This window comes from Sitodiplosis mosellana, unplaced genomic scaffold (genome assembly GCF_009176505.1).
Source record: "Sitodiplosis mosellana isolate CC-2019 unplaced genomic scaffold, AAFC_SMos_1.0 Smas_scaffold_1, whole genome shotgun sequence".
NCBI classification, from domain to species: Eukaryota; Metazoa; Arthropoda; class Insecta; order Diptera; family Cecidomyiidae; genus Sitodiplosis; species Sitodiplosis mosellana.
In genome coordinates this window covers 2,546,829-2,568,061 of record NW_022595244.1, presented here as the reverse complement: position 1 = coordinate 2,568,061, position 21,233 = coordinate 2,546,829, and the positions used below count along the sequence as shown (strand labels likewise).

The 21,233-nt window shown below is 37.8% G+C and overlaps 4 protein-coding genes across 6 annotated transcripts in view; 1 reads left to right on the top strand and 3 right to left on the bottom strand.

The window, feature by feature from the left end:
• LOC129576437 (neurobeachin-like protein 1) overlaps positions 1-21,233 on the top strand; it is a 61,283-nt gene that overhangs the window by 8,803 nt on the left and 31,247 nt on the right. For both annotated transcript variants that reach the window (XM_055461560.1, XM_055461565.1), the window contains 5 exons: positions 89-793; positions 969-1,193; positions 1,314-1,501; positions 9,130-9,279; positions 10,351-10,508. In XM_055461560.1, the coding sequence (XP_055317535.1) occupies positions 89-793; positions 969-1,193; positions 1,314-1,501; positions 9,130-9,279; positions 10,351-10,508 (1,426 nt within the window). The remainder of the gene's footprint in view (positions 1-88; positions 794-968; positions 1,194-1,313; positions 1,502-9,129; positions 9,280-10,350; positions 10,509-21,233) is intronic.
• LOC129576449 (uncharacterized) lies at positions 1,516-6,035 on the bottom strand. Its single transcript, XM_055461580.1, has 2 exons — positions 5,477-6,035; positions 1,516-4,214 (listed from the first exon to the last, which is right to left on the bottom strand). Exons 1-2 carry the CDS (start codon positions 5,519-5,521, stop codon positions 1,695-1,697), a joined length of 2,565 nt encoding a protein of 854 aa, XP_055317555.1. The 5' UTR covers positions 5,522-6,035; the 3' UTR covers positions 1,516-1,694.
• On the bottom strand, positions 11,767-14,109 carry LOC129576461 (larval cuticle protein A2B). 2 transcript variants are annotated; one of them, XM_055461643.1, is made up of 8 exons: positions 13,981-14,109; positions 13,512-13,631; positions 13,216-13,302; positions 13,073-13,147; positions 12,957-13,011; positions 12,810-12,884; positions 12,518-12,559; positions 11,767-12,355 (listed from the first exon to the last, which is right to left on the bottom strand). In XM_055461643.1, exons 1-8 carry the CDS (start codon positions 13,990-13,992, stop codon positions 12,237-12,239), a joined length of 585 nt encoding a protein of 194 aa, XP_055317618.1. In that variant the 5' UTR covers positions 13,993-14,109; the 3' UTR covers positions 11,767-12,236. The 2 variants fall into 2 exon arrangements, with proteins under 2 accessions (XP_055317618.1, XP_055317627.1); XM_055461652.1 differs by lacking the exon at positions 12,518-12,559.
• On the bottom strand, positions 19,975-20,806 carry LOC129576485 (uncharacterized). The gene is made up of 2 exons (XM_055461690.1): positions 20,449-20,806; positions 19,975-20,377 (listed from the first exon to the last, which is right to left on the bottom strand). The coding sequence occupies exons 1-2, from the start codon at positions 20,668-20,670 to the stop codon at positions 20,132-20,134; spliced, it is 468 nt and encodes a 155-aa protein (XP_055317665.1). The 5' UTR covers positions 20,671-20,806; the 3' UTR covers positions 19,975-20,131.

The following is a 21,233-nucleotide window of genomic DNA, read 5'->3' as shown; positions in this document are numbered from 1 at the left end:
TTGCAATATGAATTCACCTAACTCTTGTAGCAATGCATGGGAAATTCAGATTTACCTAAATTCGATTCTAATCATGATTTCATTGTAGATTTGGCCGAAACAGTTACCGGTAAAGTGGCTGGTAATATATCGTCAATGTACTCCATGATACGTCAGAAGACATCGGACATACAAGAAACATTTGAATCGTTGACGCACGGCTCGAATTTGAGTGACAAGCCAAAGAGCTTGGGTACGATGTCAACACTGTCATCGAACTCGACATCGGATGAAAATCTTTCGTTGAAATCAGCAAAAACGACATCCTTGGAGAATAAGTCAATGACACGCTTTGATTCCACCGAATCGGATTCGCTGTGCGATAATTCCAGCCAAACGAAAAACGAGAAGAATGCACCCGAAAGTATTCTCAGCGATGAAAATTACGACAAAGAAGAACAGTTGATTTACTTGGTTACGAATATTCTGTACACAGTTTTGTGGAACGGAATCGAAAACAATGGCGGCGATTCATGGAAGGAACGAGGTCAAGTGATTGCATGCATTAATTTGCTTGGATTGAATAACGAACTATATTGTTCACATTTGACGCTAAGATTGCGCATTTTTGAGCTGGGCGTTCAGGCGTCACTCATGGATTTGTCGGATTTGAATAATACACAAAATCACGTGCATCAGGAGAATGCAGCTCAATTGCTTCGAATGATCTATGACTTGGTTGTACTCGATCCAAACGAGGATGAACAAAAGAAATGCTCACCGAAATTACTTGATGGTGTTTTAGCTTTAATGGGTGAGTTACAAGTTTGCTATAGCAAAAAAATCGAATTTGGTTAAAATAAACTAGCAATCGCGACGTAGTTTCTTGATTTGAAATTTGATGGAGGAACCGATTTTGATTTTAACGATAATTTTGAATTTATTGAATCTTCGAAAATAATCGATTTTATTCTGATTCTCAATTGCAGACGCTCTGATGATCTTCCAGCAATCAGCTGTGGATGAATGGGTGGAAATGTCACGAATTTGCTTGGGATTATTGATGAAATGTTCACGCCATCCAAATCCTGAAATTGTTGCCATGGCAACGGCCAAATTGCACACCGTTCTACAAGTCCGAGCCACTGAAGATTTACATGAGCTTGGCTATCTTTTGTTCAGCATAAACAAAGCATTGAATACAGCCATTGAAGGTATGCTAAAAAAAATGAACAACTCAGCTCTGTTTTCCTACTAAATTTGTATCTCATTTAATTCTATTCCATTTTCCAAACAATTTTCCCATTCCAAAACATTCTTTTCTTCATTTCCAGTGGGTGATTCCGAGGGATATTCATTTTTGATGCCTGTTTTAAAGGCTTTACTCGAAAAATCTCGTTCGATTCTAAATTTATCCATGAAAGTACCTGATTTACCACCAACTACATCAGGGCCGGTTTTCTTCGAAGGTTTCCAGATGTACTCCACCAGCAAGCAATGGATAACATTCATAGATAAAACGGTAAGCGTGTTTTTTTGTGTCTCGATTTTTATTTTATTTTTTTTTTATTAAAAATAAATTAAGCTAAAATTACAAATATTCGCAAGTTTTTAAAGCTAATCTAAAAGTAAAGAAGATGCAATTAATTTACATGTTCAAATGCACAATTTTCAACCAAATGTGTGTTCATCGGTTCATTCACTCAGTGTTCTTGTCATACCATTTTGTGATTTTTCGGCAATTCTCCTTTGCCGTCCCAAACGTACAGTGTCGACGCTTGTGTTGTAGATGCCGTCACTGGTCGCGGTGTAGTGGATATTCGATTTCCATTGGAATATTTATTATCGCCGGACGATGGAATGTCACGCACATAAGTCGGTCGAATATTTGATGGGCTTGCGGCGTAAATATCGGTTCGATCATCTTTGCGAATGGGACGGAAGCCATTGCTACCGTACACTTCATAGCTGCTGCCTACTGGAAAATTATCGTTTCTCGCTCGAATTCCGTATTGTTTGTAGATGCTTGCCGATTTGTCCCAATACCTTGGCTCCACCGGATCTTGATCACGATCCGTATTCGTTCCAGTATCCTGTGATTTTGTCTTTTCTTGCTCCTGGCTAGTGATGTGCGACACCCGATCGTTGTCATAGTCCTCATCCCCATAATCATCTTCGTCTTCGTTGTTTTCGTAATCATTTTGCTGATGTCGAGTGCGAGATTTATTCTTTTTCTTCGCATAATAAGCCGAATTGTGATCGTAGGCATCGCGCAAATCTTCCGTATCTAAAACGTGGGATGTGGTTTGTTTGCTTTTCTTCTTCGGTCGCCGGGTCGTTTGCACTACTTTCACCAAATCGTCGAGATAATCTTCATCCGGAATGCGTAGCGTTACCTCGATCGGCTGCTTTGGTCTTTTCGTTGTTCGTGCCGTTTTTTCGTCTCGTTCGTAGTAGAAATTGGACGATTGTTTCGGTTGTTTTCGTTTATTTTTCACCGTATGGAATTCCTCTTGATCGTATGTATTGGGCAGCGATGGTTGTGGCATTGTTTTGAAATACGAATACGATTCGCCCGTATAATCATTTTGTTCGCGTTCATCTTCAACAATTTCTTCGTCTGTATTTAACGGCGGCGGTATCGTTGGGACACGTTTCGAATTCACTTTGGCCGGTTTTCTTTTATTGCTAGGTCGTGTATTTTTTGGCGTTGCATCGTAAGAAGATTGCACACTATTGTAATTAACATCGATATTCGATAATTGCACTTGATTTATAGGTGGCGGTTCGGCAAATGGGCCCGGAACTCGTGGCGTTGGGTTGGTGATTGAAATTTGCGCAGGATTAATGTTGTAATTGTTGCCATTCGATGGTGGATATCCGTTGAACTGGTTCGAATAGGCATTTTGATAAGTGTATGAATTCAGAGGTGGTGCGATTGGAACGCCATAGCTTGTGGCTGGCGGTTGAATGGGTATTGGTTTGTAATTCGTTGCAATGGGATTGTATACAGGAGGCACTGGTGGTTGATTGTACACCGTCCCGGGCGATAAATTCAAGTTAAAAGTAGCCGACCCTAGTGGTTTCGTTAGAACATCGATGGATGTATCGCTGAAGCGTATCGGTGGACTGTGTGTCGTCGTTGTTGTGGTGGTAATTTTCGGTTTTGGTTTCGGTTTAGATTTTGGTGCCGTTTGATAGATTGTATGCTGTGGCAGATAGACATTATTGTATTTGGCCAATGTTGCTGGATCTGTGGTTATTTCTTCAATTTCCGGTGCGGATGTTCCATATCCACTTGAATCACTTGAATATCGATAGTCATTGTCATCGTAGTTGTTGTACTTGGACCGTGTTTTTGTTTGCTTGATTGGTGCACGTGACGGCAATGCGTTGTAGCCCGATTTGGGTTTTAATGTCGAGAATTTGTATTCATCCAAGTCGCTATAATCAGAATAGGCAACACCTGATCCAGCTCCAAGATTCGATCCAATCGATCCGCCACCCGCACCTGTGCTCACACCCACACCACTCGAATAATATCCGGATTGTTCATAGCTTTTCAACGGAGCCACATTATACGTTGCGGACTGTGTATCGTAAAATTGGCCAATATCAGTATCAATCACACCCATGTAATCCTTCCCAGTATCGACCGATGGTGACTTCTTTTTCGATTTTGGAGCGGCGTAACCACTTTGATCGGCGAAATCCATTTCAAAGCGATAATCTTCGTAGGGTGAATTATAACCGTATCCAGCAGGTGCGGCATAGTAAGGTTTTGGATTGGGTCGTCGACGAGTTCGTGTATTATAATATAAATTATTGCTTGGATAGTAGTATGGACGGCGATAATAGCCTCGCCTGTAGTAAGGATCACCTCGGAGTGCTTCGGCTACTGGTGCATCTTTTGAGTCGGACACTACGGTGTCGGTTGGTTTCGATGGCGGTGATCGTGGTGGCGTCGATAATGGTGATGATAACGGTTTCACCGGTGATCGAAGCGGTTGCTGTTGTTGCTGCTGCTGATGATGATGTAGTGGCACTTGCTGCTTGGTTAACGATGATACCCTTGATTTCAATGTGGCTGAAATCGTAGTTAACGGACGAACGGTGGTGGTTGTTGTTGTGATAGCTGTTATCTTTTGCGCCGTCGATTTCAAACCAATATTTGGATTGAATATCGGTCTAAATGACTCAGCATTTATTATTTGCAGCAATCCGGTTAATGCGATCTAAAAAAAATACGAGCAACGATATGAGAGCAAGAAAAAGTGGAATAAATTAGAAAATAAAGGCAACGATACAGAATAAAATGGTTGTGGTGTGTATGTGGAATAGCGAAAAAATGGTGTTTAAACGAATGCACAAGCGGCTCAGTCAATTAATATAATTCACTTTGCGATCGAATGCAATCGCATCGCTTTTTCTAATCATCTCAGTTCAAACTCTTCGACCAAAACCGGTTCGCTGCTTCGAATCAGAGTTAATTCTCTAGCCCGTGTGTGTGTGTGCATTTTCGCTCAATTGTGAAATGTGTGTACGGAAACGATTTGGCCAAAAGGTGGATTTTGGACTACACGATATTTTCGCTACACGGAATACGACTACATTTCGTTTGACACAAAAAGGTCGACATGTCTCTTAAAAAGTGGGAGGGAGACATATCTGCGAGAACATGAGATGAAAATGGCGCATTTCATTAAACAAAACAGAAAGTTTCCATTTGATAACCCGTTATATAGTGCGACGAGTCAAGGCACGCTTTTCATACTTCTATCGCTATTCAAATGCATGCGAGTTAAGAAAAAATCAATCGATGCACTCGATGTTCGCGCGCGCACATTCACAATGCACGTCAATAGCTACTAAGCCTTGTGTTGTACATTTCATACCGAACCGGTAATCACAACATTTTTCATGTGGATAATTACCATCGTAGCACTTTATTAACTGGGGAATCGAATGAATAAATATCCAAGCACAAACAAGTAGAAAGTCGCGGCTGACAAAAGTTTAGCAATAAATTGCAACGTTATGTTGCAGTAGGAAACTTCTTGAAGGTGATTTTGGTTGATAGGACGAGTGCTTATTCTTAGGTACAAAATAACGTCGAACGGTGTAAATGCACATTTTTATGCTCGCTATTAGAGTGTCATGACCTATGTTTTGCCGTTTATTGTCTTTGGTTTCATTTCACGCAAAATAATCGTATGGAAATTTCACTTGGGTGTGAGAAAAATGTGATGTGCCGCCCAAAAAAATGTGAATGAAAAAGAGAAAAAGAAACTCGTCCACAATAAAAACTAAATTCAACGTAAATGAGCTCGACAAAGGGTCATTTTAAACTTTGCATATTATACGCTGCATATATCATGGTAATAGCCGTTTTCACACTACCACTTTCATTCAAACTAACATTTAAATCATTGTCTTTCGCACATCACAACTGGATGGGTTTTTTTTTTATTTTCGTGAATTTTTGGCGACCACTTACAATGAGCAAACAACTGAAGCTACATCGCACGCTTAGCAAAAACATATTTTTGTCTTTTATTTATGTGTTCGATGGTTGGTTCAACTTTTACTTTTCTTTCATTTAGATATATAAAATTTTGCACTAATGGCGATTTTTTGGCTTCTTTTTTTTCGTGTATCCAACGTCTACTTTATCATTTCACCCGACTAATGTATCTGCGGATCAAAATAAATCTAAAGTGATCTTCTTCGAAAATCGTTGTTCTTAAATCAATTCAAGATTTTTATTTTTTTTTATTTCACATCGTTCAGTTCTTTATTATATTCTTTTTCAGCACTTTTTTCACAGTTGTAAAGCAATAATTTGTGTTTATGGTTGTTTTGTTGGATTTTATTTTCGTTTGTTATTCTTTAATGACAAAAAGGTGTTGCTGAAGCCCGTTCGAAGAGACCGTCGTTTCTGCAAAGTCAGTTTGTTTTGTGTTTGTGTATATTTTCAAGTGAGAAAACCGAATGCGAACCGACCATAAAACACGATGTCAACGTGGTAAAACATAACGAATAACTGAATCATTTCCATAAAGTGGCTCTTCTTTTATCAACTTAGGAGAAAATTGCTGCGCTCTCGGCACACATACAAACACAATTATTAAATATACGTACGATGAACTGTAGAGCTGATCTCTTTGTTTGATCTGGCATCAGTATGCTCGACTCGCTTCGCTTCCACTGATTTTATGATCATCCATAGTCATCAAGTTACCGCGCTTAAGCGCATGTATAGGTCCATTGAGTCCAAAGAGACTTTTACTTGATGGTAGAGAAAAAAAAACCAGCAAACACATACACAAAACAGACGAAATGAAATCCAAAATGAAAATCGCAAATGCTTAAGCCCACAACTTGCAAGAGTTGCAGCAGAAAGAAAAAAACAATAAAATAAAACAAAAACAAAAACAAAAACAGAAACTGACTGAGGAGTCAAAAATAGACATACAAAGAAAGAAAGAAAGAAAGAAAAATGAATATGAATTGGCGGCTAATCTCATGACACACACACAAACACGAATTTACAACGGATACAGTTAACAACAATTACATTCATTTCGTTTCGTTTCAAGCAAAAAAACGAAACCTAAGAACTGAAACAGGAAAAATCTTTTTGCTTTTTTTTTTTTTGCTTTGTTTGCCTACGCGCACGCACGAGCACGTGATGGATATGATTTCGAAATGAAGAAGCAGGCCAAGCGAATAGATGTAAAGCAGACGATTTTGAAATTGAAAAATGATATCAACGCGGATATATACAGCACGTGTGCTCAAGTGCTAGTTTTTTTTTCTCTTCATCTGTCTGCAGAATGTTTGCCATTTTTTACCCAGAATTTGACGCTCGACGAAATTGAAATCCAAAACGGTCTTACTTTTACTTTTATGAAAAATTGGGTCGATTTTTTCGTCTCTGCTCGAAACAAAATCGATGTGTAACCGATAGCTTTTCGGAGAAGAAAAGCTATGCACGATTCCGGTTAGGTTTGCATCAGATTCTTGAGTACCTTATTAAGGAAATAGTATGTGTTAAAATATTTGGCCTTGCATAAATTGCGCGCACAGTGTTTGCTGATAAATTGTTGGCAATTCATTTGAGCGTTAATTAATGGGTTTTTCCATAAAATTGATTGACCACATTTGGCCATCGAAGCATTACATAATTTTCGAGCTAAAATTACACATTTAACAATTTAACCAATTAGGAGAAAAGACACAGTCTTCGAGAAAAACATCAGTAGCCATTTTTGGAAGTTCGGTTGAAACAGGAGCCACTGCACAATATAAATCACATATCACCAATTAATCGCAGAATGCAACTGCACGCTGTCTAATTAAGACTTAATGGCACCGATATCATGTTAGCTCATTTAAACCTAATCTTTTACTTACACATCCAATAACAACAACAATAAAAAAATGGTTTTGCACATTGATTGCCGATTTGCTATTTCTACGCAATCCGATTAGTACATGTATATCGATGGACCATATGTGCACTTTCTCTATCATCAAATCCACGAACAAATTATTATAATTTCTTTTCAAATCTAATTCAATGAAAATCGGCAGCCATTTGTTTGATGTATTCAAATGAGCCGCTGTAATTTTGATGTGTGAAATTGCTAATATCGATAGAATGGGCAAAACGCATCAGATGTAATCACGTCATATCGAAATAACCATTCAGCTTATCCGTCTAACATGTATTGAACTCGGTTCAAGTGATGGAAACGAGTGTTTCGTTGCGATGGATACGATTCCGCTAATTTTCGGCTTAACTTCTCATTTCGGTAGCACGTTTGCATGTCAATGCTCTGGAAAATGGATGAAATTTGCCTTGAAACGGAAAAAAGTGAGAAGAGAATTGTCGAATCGATAACAAACAAACGTGATATAAGATTTTCAGATGAATGAAAGCATGATTTTATAATTTCACAAATGTATTGTTTTTATGCTGATGTTTTGCTTCTACGAGCGATAAACTGTTCTCTTCTTCCGAATTTGCCATTTCAAACATCGCGTTTTATGACAATTATGCAATGGAATTTCCAAATTTAATGTTTCGGCTCAATTCATTGAGCTTTAACGTAGCTGAAAAATGCTCAAAAAAGACTTTTTCCACCACTTTTTATTGCATTTTTATGTCTCATCCGATAAATGAACCCATTCTCAATTGTCCTCCCTGTGGAAATGGTCGGGGAAAAAGAAATATAGAAATGATGATAGTTATTTATGGCTGATAAATCTCAAAATGTGCAAACATTCTGCTTATATAAATCGTTCAATCGTCGTTTATCATTTTGTCTCACTTGTGGCCTTTGTTTGAACATGGTATCACTGAAAATGAGATGCCATTGGATAAAGCGACGCATGGAATATGTTGTATGCTAAAAGTGACTTCGATGCAAATAGAGAAGTTGATGTATGTATGAGTCGAAGCGAAATAAATCTGGTAAATGATCACGTCCGCAATATGAAAATTTAGGTTTGCCAACTTCTGTTCAAAACGGAAAACCAGTTGTTTGTGTGCTGTTGTTGTTGGTGTTGTTTTTTTTTCGTCTTGATTCCGTTGTAATCAAGAGCTCCACTCTCCGCTACGGTTTCGTTGTAATGTGTATGCTCGGCGACGATACGTACGTTTCTTCCTCTCTCAACATGACGGCTGTTGACGATTGAAAATGATATTGAACTTGAAATAAAGAAGAAAAAAACTTGATTCCATCGGTTCTCGGTGTATGTTTCAGCATTCAATCGAATGACCGACATTTTGCGTTAATTGCGCGCATCTGTGCTCATCTCATACTCGTTTCAATGTGCGAGCGCTATATACACACACATCTTAGCATCATCCAGATTGGAATTGGCGTCAATCTGACTTGTTTTTCTTCATCTTTCTCTCTCTCTCTCTCTCTCTCTCTCTCTCTCTCTCTCTCTCACCCTGAGTTGTTCTTGCACAAAATGCATTTCTACATAAATAGCAACTTGAAAAACTTTCTAATCACATGTTGGTGTCTAAAATAATGTCAGTAGTTGATATCAAAAACGAGTGCAATATATATTTCTCTCCGACTGATTGAAATCACAATTTTCATGCTATCGTTTTTCTTTTCCTTTGCTCCACAGATAAAACCATTGAATGATGCTTACTTGAACGAAGTTTCGTCCATGATATGGGAGCAATTGAATCGTTTCTGGGCGGAATCGTACGAAGCATGCAAAGCTTCATCACAGCTACGTACTAAATATTTAATGGAAAGTCGACGTAAATTCCAGGTTAGTTCTGCATTTTGATTAAATTGTTACAAGTTTCGCTTTTTTAGCGAAAACAAAAACTCGATTGAGGCTTGAGACAAAAAACGAGGATATACAAGGTGTGTTTCAAAAGTTCCCGGACTTTTGGTCCAGGGCATTTTCTGGTGGCGCCACCTACATATAATTACCGGCGTTGGAAAGGTACATCCTTACTGACATCCCATCCAAATTTCATGACATTTAGACCAGGGGGAGCGGAGTTATGACCCCTGAAGTGACCCTATGTTTGTGCCATCGGTCGAAAAATTGAATGTGTTGATAAAAAGTTGTGTTTTAACAATTACAGAACATGAACAGACGTACTCTAAAGTATGCAAATTCTTTTCAGCGTTAATTGTTGGTGTCTAAAGAACGCCTATGACACACTCAAGCCATTTCGAAATGTCAAAATAACTGTCAATATTGACAGCAAGAGAGAAAGTCCGAAAATCACGGGTTTTACAAAAAAATCAAAGAAACAAACCATACTGTCAACAGAATGTTGTCAACATTTTTTCCTTAAGTCTTGGAAATGTATCCACAAGTACTAGTAATAGCAAATCAGAAGAATATTTGCGATAATTTCCACGTTTTTCCCAGATTTTCGGGAGCTGATTCAATTTCATGATCTTGGACACCTCATCAATTGGCAATTTTGACCAAATTTGAGTAAAAATTCAATCGTTCCTTTGCGTTTTTCTTTTGTTCTGGAACCTTGTGACTGTAATCTGTCCTCCCAAGTGCATTAACCAGTAAAACTGCGTCGGTATCACATTGTTTTATTCAAAATTCTTGTGTCGACCGATGGCACAAACATAGGGTCACTTTGGGGGCCATAACTTCGCTCCTCCTGGTCCAAATGTCATGAAATTTGGATGAGATGTCAGTAAGGATGTACTTTTCCAACGCCGGTAATTATATGTAGGTGGCGCCACCAGAAAATGCCCTGGACCAAAAGTCCGGGAACTTTTGAAACACACCTTGTAAATTCTTTTTTTTCATTTTTTTCTAACAATTCTTAACTCCCAAATGGTTTTTTCTCCCGTTATCCAGCTGAAAATCATAAAGCAATGGCGTTTGCGACAAAATGATGAGGCCAGTAGGCTAAATGGCATCCAATCGGCACGGAAGATCCATGAAAAGCAAATCGAACGGAAATGGCGTGGCGCCAAGCGATTCTTGCACAGTAAGAAAGGAGCATTCTCCAATGAGTGAGTACACTTTTCACCAATTGTCTTTTTCCCTTGTTTGCTCATCTTTCACCTGCAGTTTTTCTTTCGATGAACTGCAGTGTACATTAATCAGTAGCTTTTTTATGACTTTGCAAATGCGAACAATTCTCTTTTCGAATTGCTGATTCGATTTGTTCGCATTGCACTAGTGATCTAAATTTTTGGTTGATTTCCAGCCAAAAATTCGCTACCTTAATACATACGAAAATCCTCAACCATAATGGTAACGCATTTTTGCGTCTTATTCGTTCGCGGGCAGTTGTCTTTGAGACAACTGCATTGCATTTGGTGCGGCTGATTGAATGACCCCATCAATGGGCGCCACGTAAATTATCCGATTGAAATTCGAATAGTGAATTTTCCGAAGTGAATGTGCTTCATAATCTCAAGGCTGCAAATTGCGCATTGCCAAAGATCTACACTTTTGATTCAATTTACAAATGTTCAATTTTTAAGCTCTCGAAGCTAATAAAATCGGTTGGTAACGGTTCACAGAAATATGCATTTTAATACACATATCTATTTCGAAATAGACGAAATAAATGACGAGCAAAGCTGTGAACTCCGAAAACCGGTTTGTATCGCGTTCGCGGTAAATTGTGCACGCATTGCAAATATGTGCGAAACGCAATTCTATTAGCAGAGATCAAGTTGTAAATTCAATGACTTCAACGAAATAGAAAAAAAATGATATAGATTCGTTCTGCTTGCACCACGTTCCTATGGTGCCCTGTTTATCGAATGTAAATTAGTCAAACTTATTTTCTTCTTTTTTTACCATCGAAGCAACAAATCTAATCGAGTGACTGGCAACAAAAAATTATGTAAATTTTGAAATTTAATTGAGTTTTTTTTCTTGGTAAAGACAAAAAAAAACCAAATGAAAAACATTTGCTACACTTTTCGTTTCAACATATATTCGTTTAATTGCATTTTTATTGATTAAAATGTATGTATTAAAAAAGAAGATAAAAAGAAATCCCAACGGGTTTTCTTCAGTATTAAAATAAAAAGGAATATCTCATGGTCTACAGTCTTAACAGATATAAATCATATTGAAGCTCACACACAATGTTCAACTAATCAAAGTTAATAATAAACAAAGAGAATTATACAGTGGACGTATTCATATTCAAAGGAAAATGATAGAAAAAAGATAGATTTTTTAAGAGAAGAGATAAAGGAAAAAAAGAGAAAATGTGTCCTCACTTGTATGATGATGAAATAAGAAGACCAATTTGTTTTTTATGGGTGTTTGTAAACACATTTCCTTTTTCGTGTCGTTTTTATTGTGATCAAATGAATTCCAAGGATTATTTATATTTACAATTCAAGATAGTTTCACAATTATTGTCGTGGTTTTCGATCGATTTTTAGTGTGTGTGGCTCTCGTTCGATCGTCTAACGCAGGCACACACACACACACTCACGCTGTGTTGGTGCTGAGATGGCAGTTGTTTTTTGTGTTGCTTGATGACGATAATGAAATTACATAGTTACATAATATACTCGTAAAAATATTAAGAGAATTTGATTTCGACCAAGCAAAAGTCGTGCTTTTTTTAGGAAGAAAGTGGAGATTGGTATTTTTTTGTGTTTAAAGCGATAGAGGTGACATGTGGTAAATGACATTTGATATCATATTTACATTTTTTTTGTGTTTCGTATTAATTTTTTTTCGTGATGTTGCGTAGTTGAATGATCGATTTAGTGGTAAGCAAATCCTGCGGCCACACCGTATGGACGAGCGACAGCTGGGTATGCACCGTGAGCATAGGCTGGTGCAGCAGCGTAGGCTGGTGCAGCAAAGGCTGGTGCAGCATATCCTGTACAAATGGGAAAATATTTGTTATTAGAGAAAACGGATTATTCCATTTTTCAAGATCAACACAACAAAAAAAAAACAAAGCAAACAAACAAATCGTTGGGGACAAACAAAAAAAAGTGCGAAGTTCGATCAATAAACGATTGGAATTATCGTTACGTACCGACTTTAGCGATAGCTGGAGCACCTAGAACGGGAGCTACACCTAGATTACAAAACGAATGGAGGGTGTTGAGTAAATTGTTATTTGGGATCTACGTATTTTCATTTTTTTGGTTTAGCTTGGATTTGATGCGATTCAGTGTTTGTGCAAGACTTAAATCAAACTTACGGACAAATTAATCGGTTTTAATTGGAATTAAATAAAACAATTTGAAACAGTGAATAATGAATAGAATATTGTTAAACGGAATTTCTTCGGTATATGAAGTTTCATCGGTATTCGTATCACTTACCAACTTTAGCGATGGCTGGAGCGGCAACAATGGCTTTAGTGGCTGCTGGTTCTTTGTGTACAACGGCGTTGAATCCTAAAATTAAGGGGATTATACATCTGAACAATATGAATGATTTGATGTGATTTTATTTGTAATGATTCGCACCTTGGACTGGATCAGCTGTGTATTCGACAATACGACGGGTGCCATCTGGTTCAACCTATCATTAGAAATAATGTTAGTTAAAATAGGAACAATGATCTATGGAGCGATATTTATACCAATGAGTATGATCCTTGAACGACATCTCCTGAGCGGCTTTCTTGTTGGCTCTTGGCATCTCCGGTCAAAGCATCCTATTGAAAAGATAGAATTTGAAATGAATACCAATTTAACCGTAAGCGTCATCTTCGAAATGGCTCACATGAATGTCATAGCTGTAGCTGTATTGTGGGTTTGGATCATAGTCATCACCTTGAACGACGGCCTTGGCAACGTATGGAGCTGCAACCTGCAGAACAAAATTGAATTAATTTTTCAATCACTTCACTTCTTCATTCAATTTTGTGTGAAAATTTTCAACGGATTTCTTTTTTCGACGGAAAGTTTCATTCAAATTCTGAACTGTTTCTTCCAATTTTTCATGACTCTCATTCTAACAATTTTTTGATGTTGAAAATGAATGCAAAAAAGAAATAAAATCAAATAAATCGATTGAACCTTGGCAACACCTGGATAGCCGAGACCTGGATATGCTCCATAGGCTGGTGCAGCAACAACACCGGCACCTGGGATAACTACTGCCTGACTGACGGCAATGATAGCAGCTAACAAGACCAACTAAATAACACAGAAATAACACAAAAGAAGAAGATACACTTTGAATTTGTGGCCGTTCAATCGTTCACTATAGTATACAATCAAATTGATTGAGCAAAGTAACAAATAGAACACTAAAAATCCGCTAAGAAATCGAAACATTTCGGAAATTTTTTTTGCATTTGCACAAAAATCAAACACTTTTCTTTCGCTCAATTTGCTTTTTTCTTCTGTTAGTTTTGATTATTTTCCTGAGAATATTCGTTTTCTCGTTTATTCGCTGAGTACACACAAACTAGCAGATTTTTATCCAACTATTTGAGGATCAATATAAAAATTGTATCCAATTGAAATTGGTTTTGTCACTCACTTTGAATGCCATGTCTGAATTGTTTGAACTAAAACCTTAGATTGATTTTAGTCGGTGCAAGAGCGCGTATTTATACCCAAAAATTGCATTGCAATTTCGGATCTCGAAGAGAAGTGCATTAGATGTGTACGGTGTTGATCATATGGGAGTGCTCGACATCTGCATATATGTGTATTACACGCTTAAAAAGTACAATCGCTTAGCCATAAGTATGGTTAAATGGTTTGGTACAGCAACGGCGACGACGACAACCATAGCGAGAAGAGGAGAAAAAAAATGCCGCGACAACGCCAATAGAGTTCATTGCGTATTCAATATCAACTACCCGCACCGATTAACACTTACACATGATATTTTTAAGGTAGATCGAGCACATGCGAACCAAGTTTTTCAACGATTTTTTTCTTCATATTTTCGTGCCTCTTTCTCTCTCTCCGCTCAATCAAACACACACACGGCTCATATTCGGATCAGTTTAGCGAGATTATTAAGCATTTTCCTTTATTCACTCTTTTCAACGAGACAGTTTATATCTTGTTTGGCACACATTAGGTGCAGCAACATGAAAATGCCGCGAACAATATTGTATAATGGGCTGACGAATTTGATTTTGACTTTAAGTAGAAAATTAACAGTTCATTCAAGGAAAGAGTGGAAAAAAGGCAGCAGCACCACAACGAAACATAAAGCGAAAAAATTTAATAATGTCGATAGTCAACGAGATTAAGGTATCATGCAGTCAGCGCATGGTGACATGTGTTGCACTTAATTTCATGTCGTTTCAAACGGCACATTTCTAAATTCCAACAAGTGCGATCGTGAACAGGTCACAATTGTGTTTTCGCCGTTACAATGTTGCAGCCTTTACCAATTTTTTTTTCTCTCAACATTTCATTGAATTGCGAATGTTGGCAGTTTGCTTTTTGTCTTCCTTTATCCTTGTCTTTGTTCATTCAGCTGCGAGCTGGCAATCACCCGTTTATCTAATTGAAATTGATAAATTAATTTATTTGAGCGGCTCATTTTGCAGTTCACGCATAATTACTTATCGCATACCATTAACGTACGACAATTTTGCATGTGGGCTGATTTTCTGGCTGACTGGCTGGTTGGTTTGGTTGCGATCGCGCACTGATTCGCTTTTTTTCTCTTCGTTCGAATTAGTTTTCGGTACAAGCGAACATGAGGCCGATATAAATCTTTTCATTTCGATTGACATTTCGGCCCCATTGCCAGAGCGAATGGACCGTTTTTGTGCGTGTGTGTTTGAGTGCGTATGGCATGGTGTGGTTGTTTTTGTTGTTGTTGTTGTTGTTTTTCCATCTCTCGACAGCCTTTCTGCCTGTCGGTTCATGTACATTTTGAAACATTTCTCGTTTCTAATTGATATTTTATAAAAATAAAACCAAAATTAATATTTTATGCTGTTAATAAATACGTCAATTAAATCTAACTAGTCGCATTCATAATAATCGCTATCACGTTAGTGCGTTGGATATCATTCCAAAAAAAAACCTAATCGAAACCATTTTTTTGCTCTTTCGGTGTCGTTGTCTATTCGTTCGCCATCTATTTTATTTACTTACACATAGATTTTATTATTATAATCTTTTTTGAAAGTATTTTTTTTTCTGTTTTCGCCTCTAACACTATATTATATGTTCCTTGCGAAATTCGAAATGATGTAATTGATGTTGAGTTCTAGCGGCACATTTTGACTGGGTGTTAAATGCGGAAAACGAATGTGCGACGACAGTCAAATTATTATTTGCAATGACATGTACGCAAAATGCACAGAATAACTGAGTCCGGCGCATTTTTCTTGGCCTTTTCAATTGAAGACGATAATAATAATAATAAAGACAATTGATTCGGTCTGAAGGTGCTAGTTAACAAAGTGTCGGAATGTCGGACACACGTATCAAAATGAACTGAACATTTCCATTTCGTTGATGATGGATATTTTACATTAATCTACATTTTTGAAATGAGATTTGTCACATGAAATGCTATTGATCCGCTCATGCATACACGCCACAGCAGTGTCGGCTTAAAATCGGCTACATGTACCAAGCGGTTTTGATTATAATTCAAACGCCGAATAAATCACACTTACGACAAACATTAACATTAACAACCGTTCACGATCTCGGGTCTACGGAATGGCCATTAGACAAAACGCACAAAGCATAATTTCAAGAAAATCTGGGTTATTGATTGGCTTATTGAAAAATTAAACTCAACGTTCGCATTAAATACGTATGCTGCTGCTGCGTGTTGCACTTTTTTTTTTCTCTTCAGCACTCTTTTGCGGATTTTTTGAGCCATGTTACCGACGCATTTGTTGGTGGCACTTAAATTAAATCATTTCAATCTTGGCTGAAGCCAACTTTTTTCTCTCTCTCTCTCTCTCTCAATTTTTTTTCGCGTGTTGATTTGCAAAATGTGAAACATACAAAACTGGAGCACGTTCGACATGTATTTTTATTTTTATTAACAGAGTCAGCTAGTTTTTAATTTGGTTCAATATATATATCGATGCGGGTTTTTTTGCTCGTTGTCGTCTTTTGCTTCTGATTTTTAAATCGCAGCCCATTACAAGTCACTTGTGCGAATGGCCATATGAACCGAACAAGTCTATCGATTTCGTCGACGATAACGCCAAAAACTGCTAACGATAGTTTGGCCTTTGCGGGCCTTTGTGTTCTTTTTCTTCTATCTATCTCCCTCCCTTTCGCCGAATTTGATCGAATTGCAACGATAACTACGACAAAATATGCCACATTCGTTGTCATTAATTTCATTTTTCAATGGTTTGAAACCAACAACGAAAAGTTGTCTCTAAAAAAAACTCTGAAGATTGCCGATCAAAAACAAACGAAGCATTTAGCAAAATGAGCTGTAATCGGTTCGCAAGTTCATTTTCATCTGACGCAAAACCCATTGAATGTCTTGTTTCGATGCAGTTGGCTTTTTTTTGCCTTCTTATTTTATTCCATGAAAAATGCCGTTAAAAATTTTACATTTATTATAATGGAAACGCAAACGCCATTTATCATGTCACGATATACTAATCATATGTTCTTTTCATTAGAATGCAATGCAAATGCAGCCACTTTAACTACCTCTCTCGTCGTAACGTTTGGTCGTTGGCGCGCGAGCGCACTCAATGAATTATATATGCCGAAAAATTGCGTAAAATACGAAATAAAAAGTGTGAGTTGTTTGGGCTGAAGCCAAATTGAAATTGAGTCGCTTGAGGAATGGTCAAGAGGTATACATACAAATTATAGGCTTTCGCAGAAATAGCGGCAAAAGAACAAATAGAAACAGAAAAACACAGAGCGATCGTGCACCACGCCCGACACATTTCAATTGGATTGAGGTACGCAAAATCAGCAAAGGTCTTGAGACACTTTGATCGATTTTGGAATTTATTGAAATTTTGAATCGAGTCAGTGGAAATGCGAATGAAAAAGGGCAAAGAGCATGTCAAATATTGCCCGAGATAGAAGGTGCAATGGCAATTGTCAACTCGATCGCCGCCAATAATTTATTGAGCCAAGCGAATCGTTATTCATTTTAATCACAACATAATACGCATAGAGACAAATATCTCGTTGACGAATAACCAAAAGTTTTCGACGAGAAAAGCAAGCTCTTAGCGGCTACACCAAATTGAAAAAGTAAACGAAAGAAGAAAAAAAATCGCATGAAATGTGCGAATGCCGTCGAACTAATTTGGCAGATGTGAACATTGAAAGTCATAATCTTTGGCATACAGAACCAACGAAAGACAATCTCAGTTGAACGAGAAGAACATGTGGTGCAATTATGACATAATATGCACGGTGTCCAAGTGTTCGCAATGATAGTGGAATGTGCTTAAAAGAATTGTAATGGGTGCGCGTGGCGTGAGAGGCCCCAATTGGAATAAGAAACCGAAAAAAACAAATCAAACTCGCTCACTCTCTCTCTCTCTCTCTCGCGCGCAAAATTCATTCGCCCTGTGACACACCGTGCGATTTGTATCAGCTGCCGTCAAGACCACAAGCCATAAATGTTTTAACGTGACTGATTTTCCATTTACGCAATTTTTACATTTTAAAAAGATACACACACACACACACACACACTGGGCTGGCTAGATAGTAAGCCAGTGAGTTTTTGTTGCCTTTTTGTCTCAGTCAGTTTTTTTCTTCTATCTGCAAATGCGCACCGTTTGTCGTCGTGGCTTTCGTGTGAAACTCACGAACTGATTCGTTTAACGGTTCTTAACTCAATTTCATTCGTCCATGCGCGCGCTCTGACATTTTTCAACAACGGGCTTTTTCAAAATGTGCGATATTTTTTCCGTTTTACTATTAGGTCAGTGCATTTTTTTTCCAGCTCGCGCAAATGTTTCACTTTTTTCTCACATAAGCTTCTAGCAACGAATAAAAAAGTGCTAGTTAATGCGTTGCTCAAACTATTAAACAAGAAGACGAAGAGAGAAAAAAGAGTATGGTTTGCGACTGGGTGAATGTGAATGGGAGTCTCGTTAAAGGTTGAATGAATTAAAAGACAGAAAGAAGAAACAAAATATACTGCAATGACAAACGGCTGCGAATTCAAAGGAATTTTCAAACACACATAACTGCGTGTTTTATCCGCCATCGTTTATTTTGCTTTCATTTGGGTTAATTTGTGCAATTTGCAATTATCCGCTTAAGTGTAATTTTAATAGAGCACAAAACCGTGCAGCAGTGAACTAGGTCTGCACTGCGCCCAAGAAAATACCATTCTTCCACACATTTCAAATGGGCCAAATGACCTTGAATCCTCTGAAATGTGGCCGATTACGGGCAATTTGAAGCTTTCAATAGTCGAGCGAAAATTGACATGGATTTTTGGTTGACGCGAGCGCGATCGAAGTGAAGGAAAATCATTTTTTAACATAAACAACACATTCATGTCGTCAGTTTGACAGTTCGAGGACTTGTGTCTGTGAGCGCGATATCAACAACTGATAATGTCATTGTTGATTTATTCACTTGTAAACAATCATGATCAGCGTTTTCTTTAAGACGTTGTCGTTAAGAATCTCAGTTTGATTGGATCAAATTGCTGCTGAACGGCTGTTTATCAAAGCGCAGCAGCCACAATTCCGCTATCGTTGTCTTCGCTGCGTGATCACATGAGCACACACACAATCAAGTGAAGAAAAAAAACAACAAATCGAGCTGTGCAAATGTGTATCTAATTTTAATATTTTTCTTATAAAATGCCAGCATTTTTCGTACATTGTGGTAAAAATGGCTTCGAACCGCCGATTGCCGTTTTCATGCTCACTCACCCTCTCTCTCTGCGTCTGCAGCACAACTGGAGATCATAAATTCGTGTATAATTGGTGCAATTAGTTATTACATTTTTGTAGCACATTTTTTTTCAGCTCTCCTTGCATATATGTATGTACGTTTGACAATTTTTAATTGTAATTGGTTACGCTTTTTGATATCTTATGAGCATTATTATGAGAGTGCACAGCAGAGAGAGAGAGAGAGAGATCCAAAAATAGATATCGTTTGAATGGGTTCAGATAATTTTTGTGTCGAATATTGAATGGGTTTGATAATTATTTTTTTTTCGCTATCGCTTGGCACAAACAGTGCACCAAAGTTTCTTGTGATTGTTCGTTCGGCATATTATGTGCGTTGCCATTGTGGTTTACCTCGTAATAGAAATTAGACGTTTGTGTGTGTACCTATTAATTTACATAAATAATAATTGTCGCTTGGTGTGTGTGTGTGTTGAAGCGAAAGCGTATGGAAAAATGTGCCCAAACTCTGAACACCACAAAGTTATTCGCACGTTTTTTTCTTCTTTTCAGAAAAATTCCAAAGTAAAAAAGAGCAATTCCTTTGTTTCTACCAAATTGATCCGATTTAGTCACATGTCCCCCGAAAAATGTCCATATCATTTTGCAACTTGCATCAATTAAAACCAATGCACAAAATTATATTGCATCATTCGTTTATTTCTTCTTTTATTCTATGCATGAACATGAATGAATTATTGTAGCTTAAATATGAGGGTAACATTTCGTTGGTCCGTTTTGAACATCATGAATACATTGCGTTGTGTTTGCTCGAATAATTCGGTGATGAAGCGGCTAAGCTGCGACAGAACTTGACTGAGCGGTTGCAGTAGTCTGAAATGTCGACGTGGTGGCCGGTGTTGTTGTCGATGTGACATATGCTTGTGCCTTCAATTTGATTTCTTGAATTTTCAATTTTAACTTGGCCAACTCTTGGAATTTGCAAATTTTGTAGCGCCATATACTCCATGGCGACAACAGCAAATCATCGCACGATGCTAAGCCGAATTCAGCGTCAACTAATGCCTGTTGCAATTCTTGCTATAAATATTTAAACAACAAAAATGATGATGATTTCATTTGAAAACACTTTAAGTTCAAATTAAATATACCTGAAGCTCTGGCGGCAATTCGGTTACATTCACTTTTGAAATTGCGTTATTCACCGCAACGTTGACGGCATTTTTCGATGATTCTTGCCCGATTAACCAACCAGAGGCAGCGGCTGGTGGTGCAAATAAATTCGTTATTTCAGCTGGCGCCGGACCCAATTGGGCACTTGTATCAGACACAAACGCAAACAAAGCAATCGCACCGAACAATGTTAGATTCATTCTGAAGACGACGAAATCAAATTCCAACTGAACGCTCGAATTTAAGAGTTGTAAATTTTCGAAATTAATTTTCACGTCTTTTTCCTGAATTTCGATTAAGACTTTTGAATTCGTTCCTTTGAATTCTTAGCTTTGAACCACGGATTAGATCGTAGAATAATCACAACTGATAACTGCATCGAACTTCCCATTCGATTTTATAGCTGAAAACTATCTCGCAGAAATTGATAAGAAACTGCATCGTTTGTTTATCTCGGCCAAAAAGAAGGCATTGAGGCTTTGCACACTGGCTAAAGCACCATAAATTCGAATATTTGTGCATTGTTCATTTTTTCGACAATGAGATCAAACGGTGCGATAAATAAAATTGTGCAATTGAGATTAACGGAGTTAGAAAAGCGAGATAAAATGCAATTAATCCCAAACTAAACGTAAACATGTTCGCATTGCTTGTGGTTCGCTCGATGGCGATGATTCACTCACGGATCTCATACATTTGCGTCAGATTCTGGATTTGAAACAATGCCAACGGAATGAAAACTGATTTAAAGCCGTTGTGATGT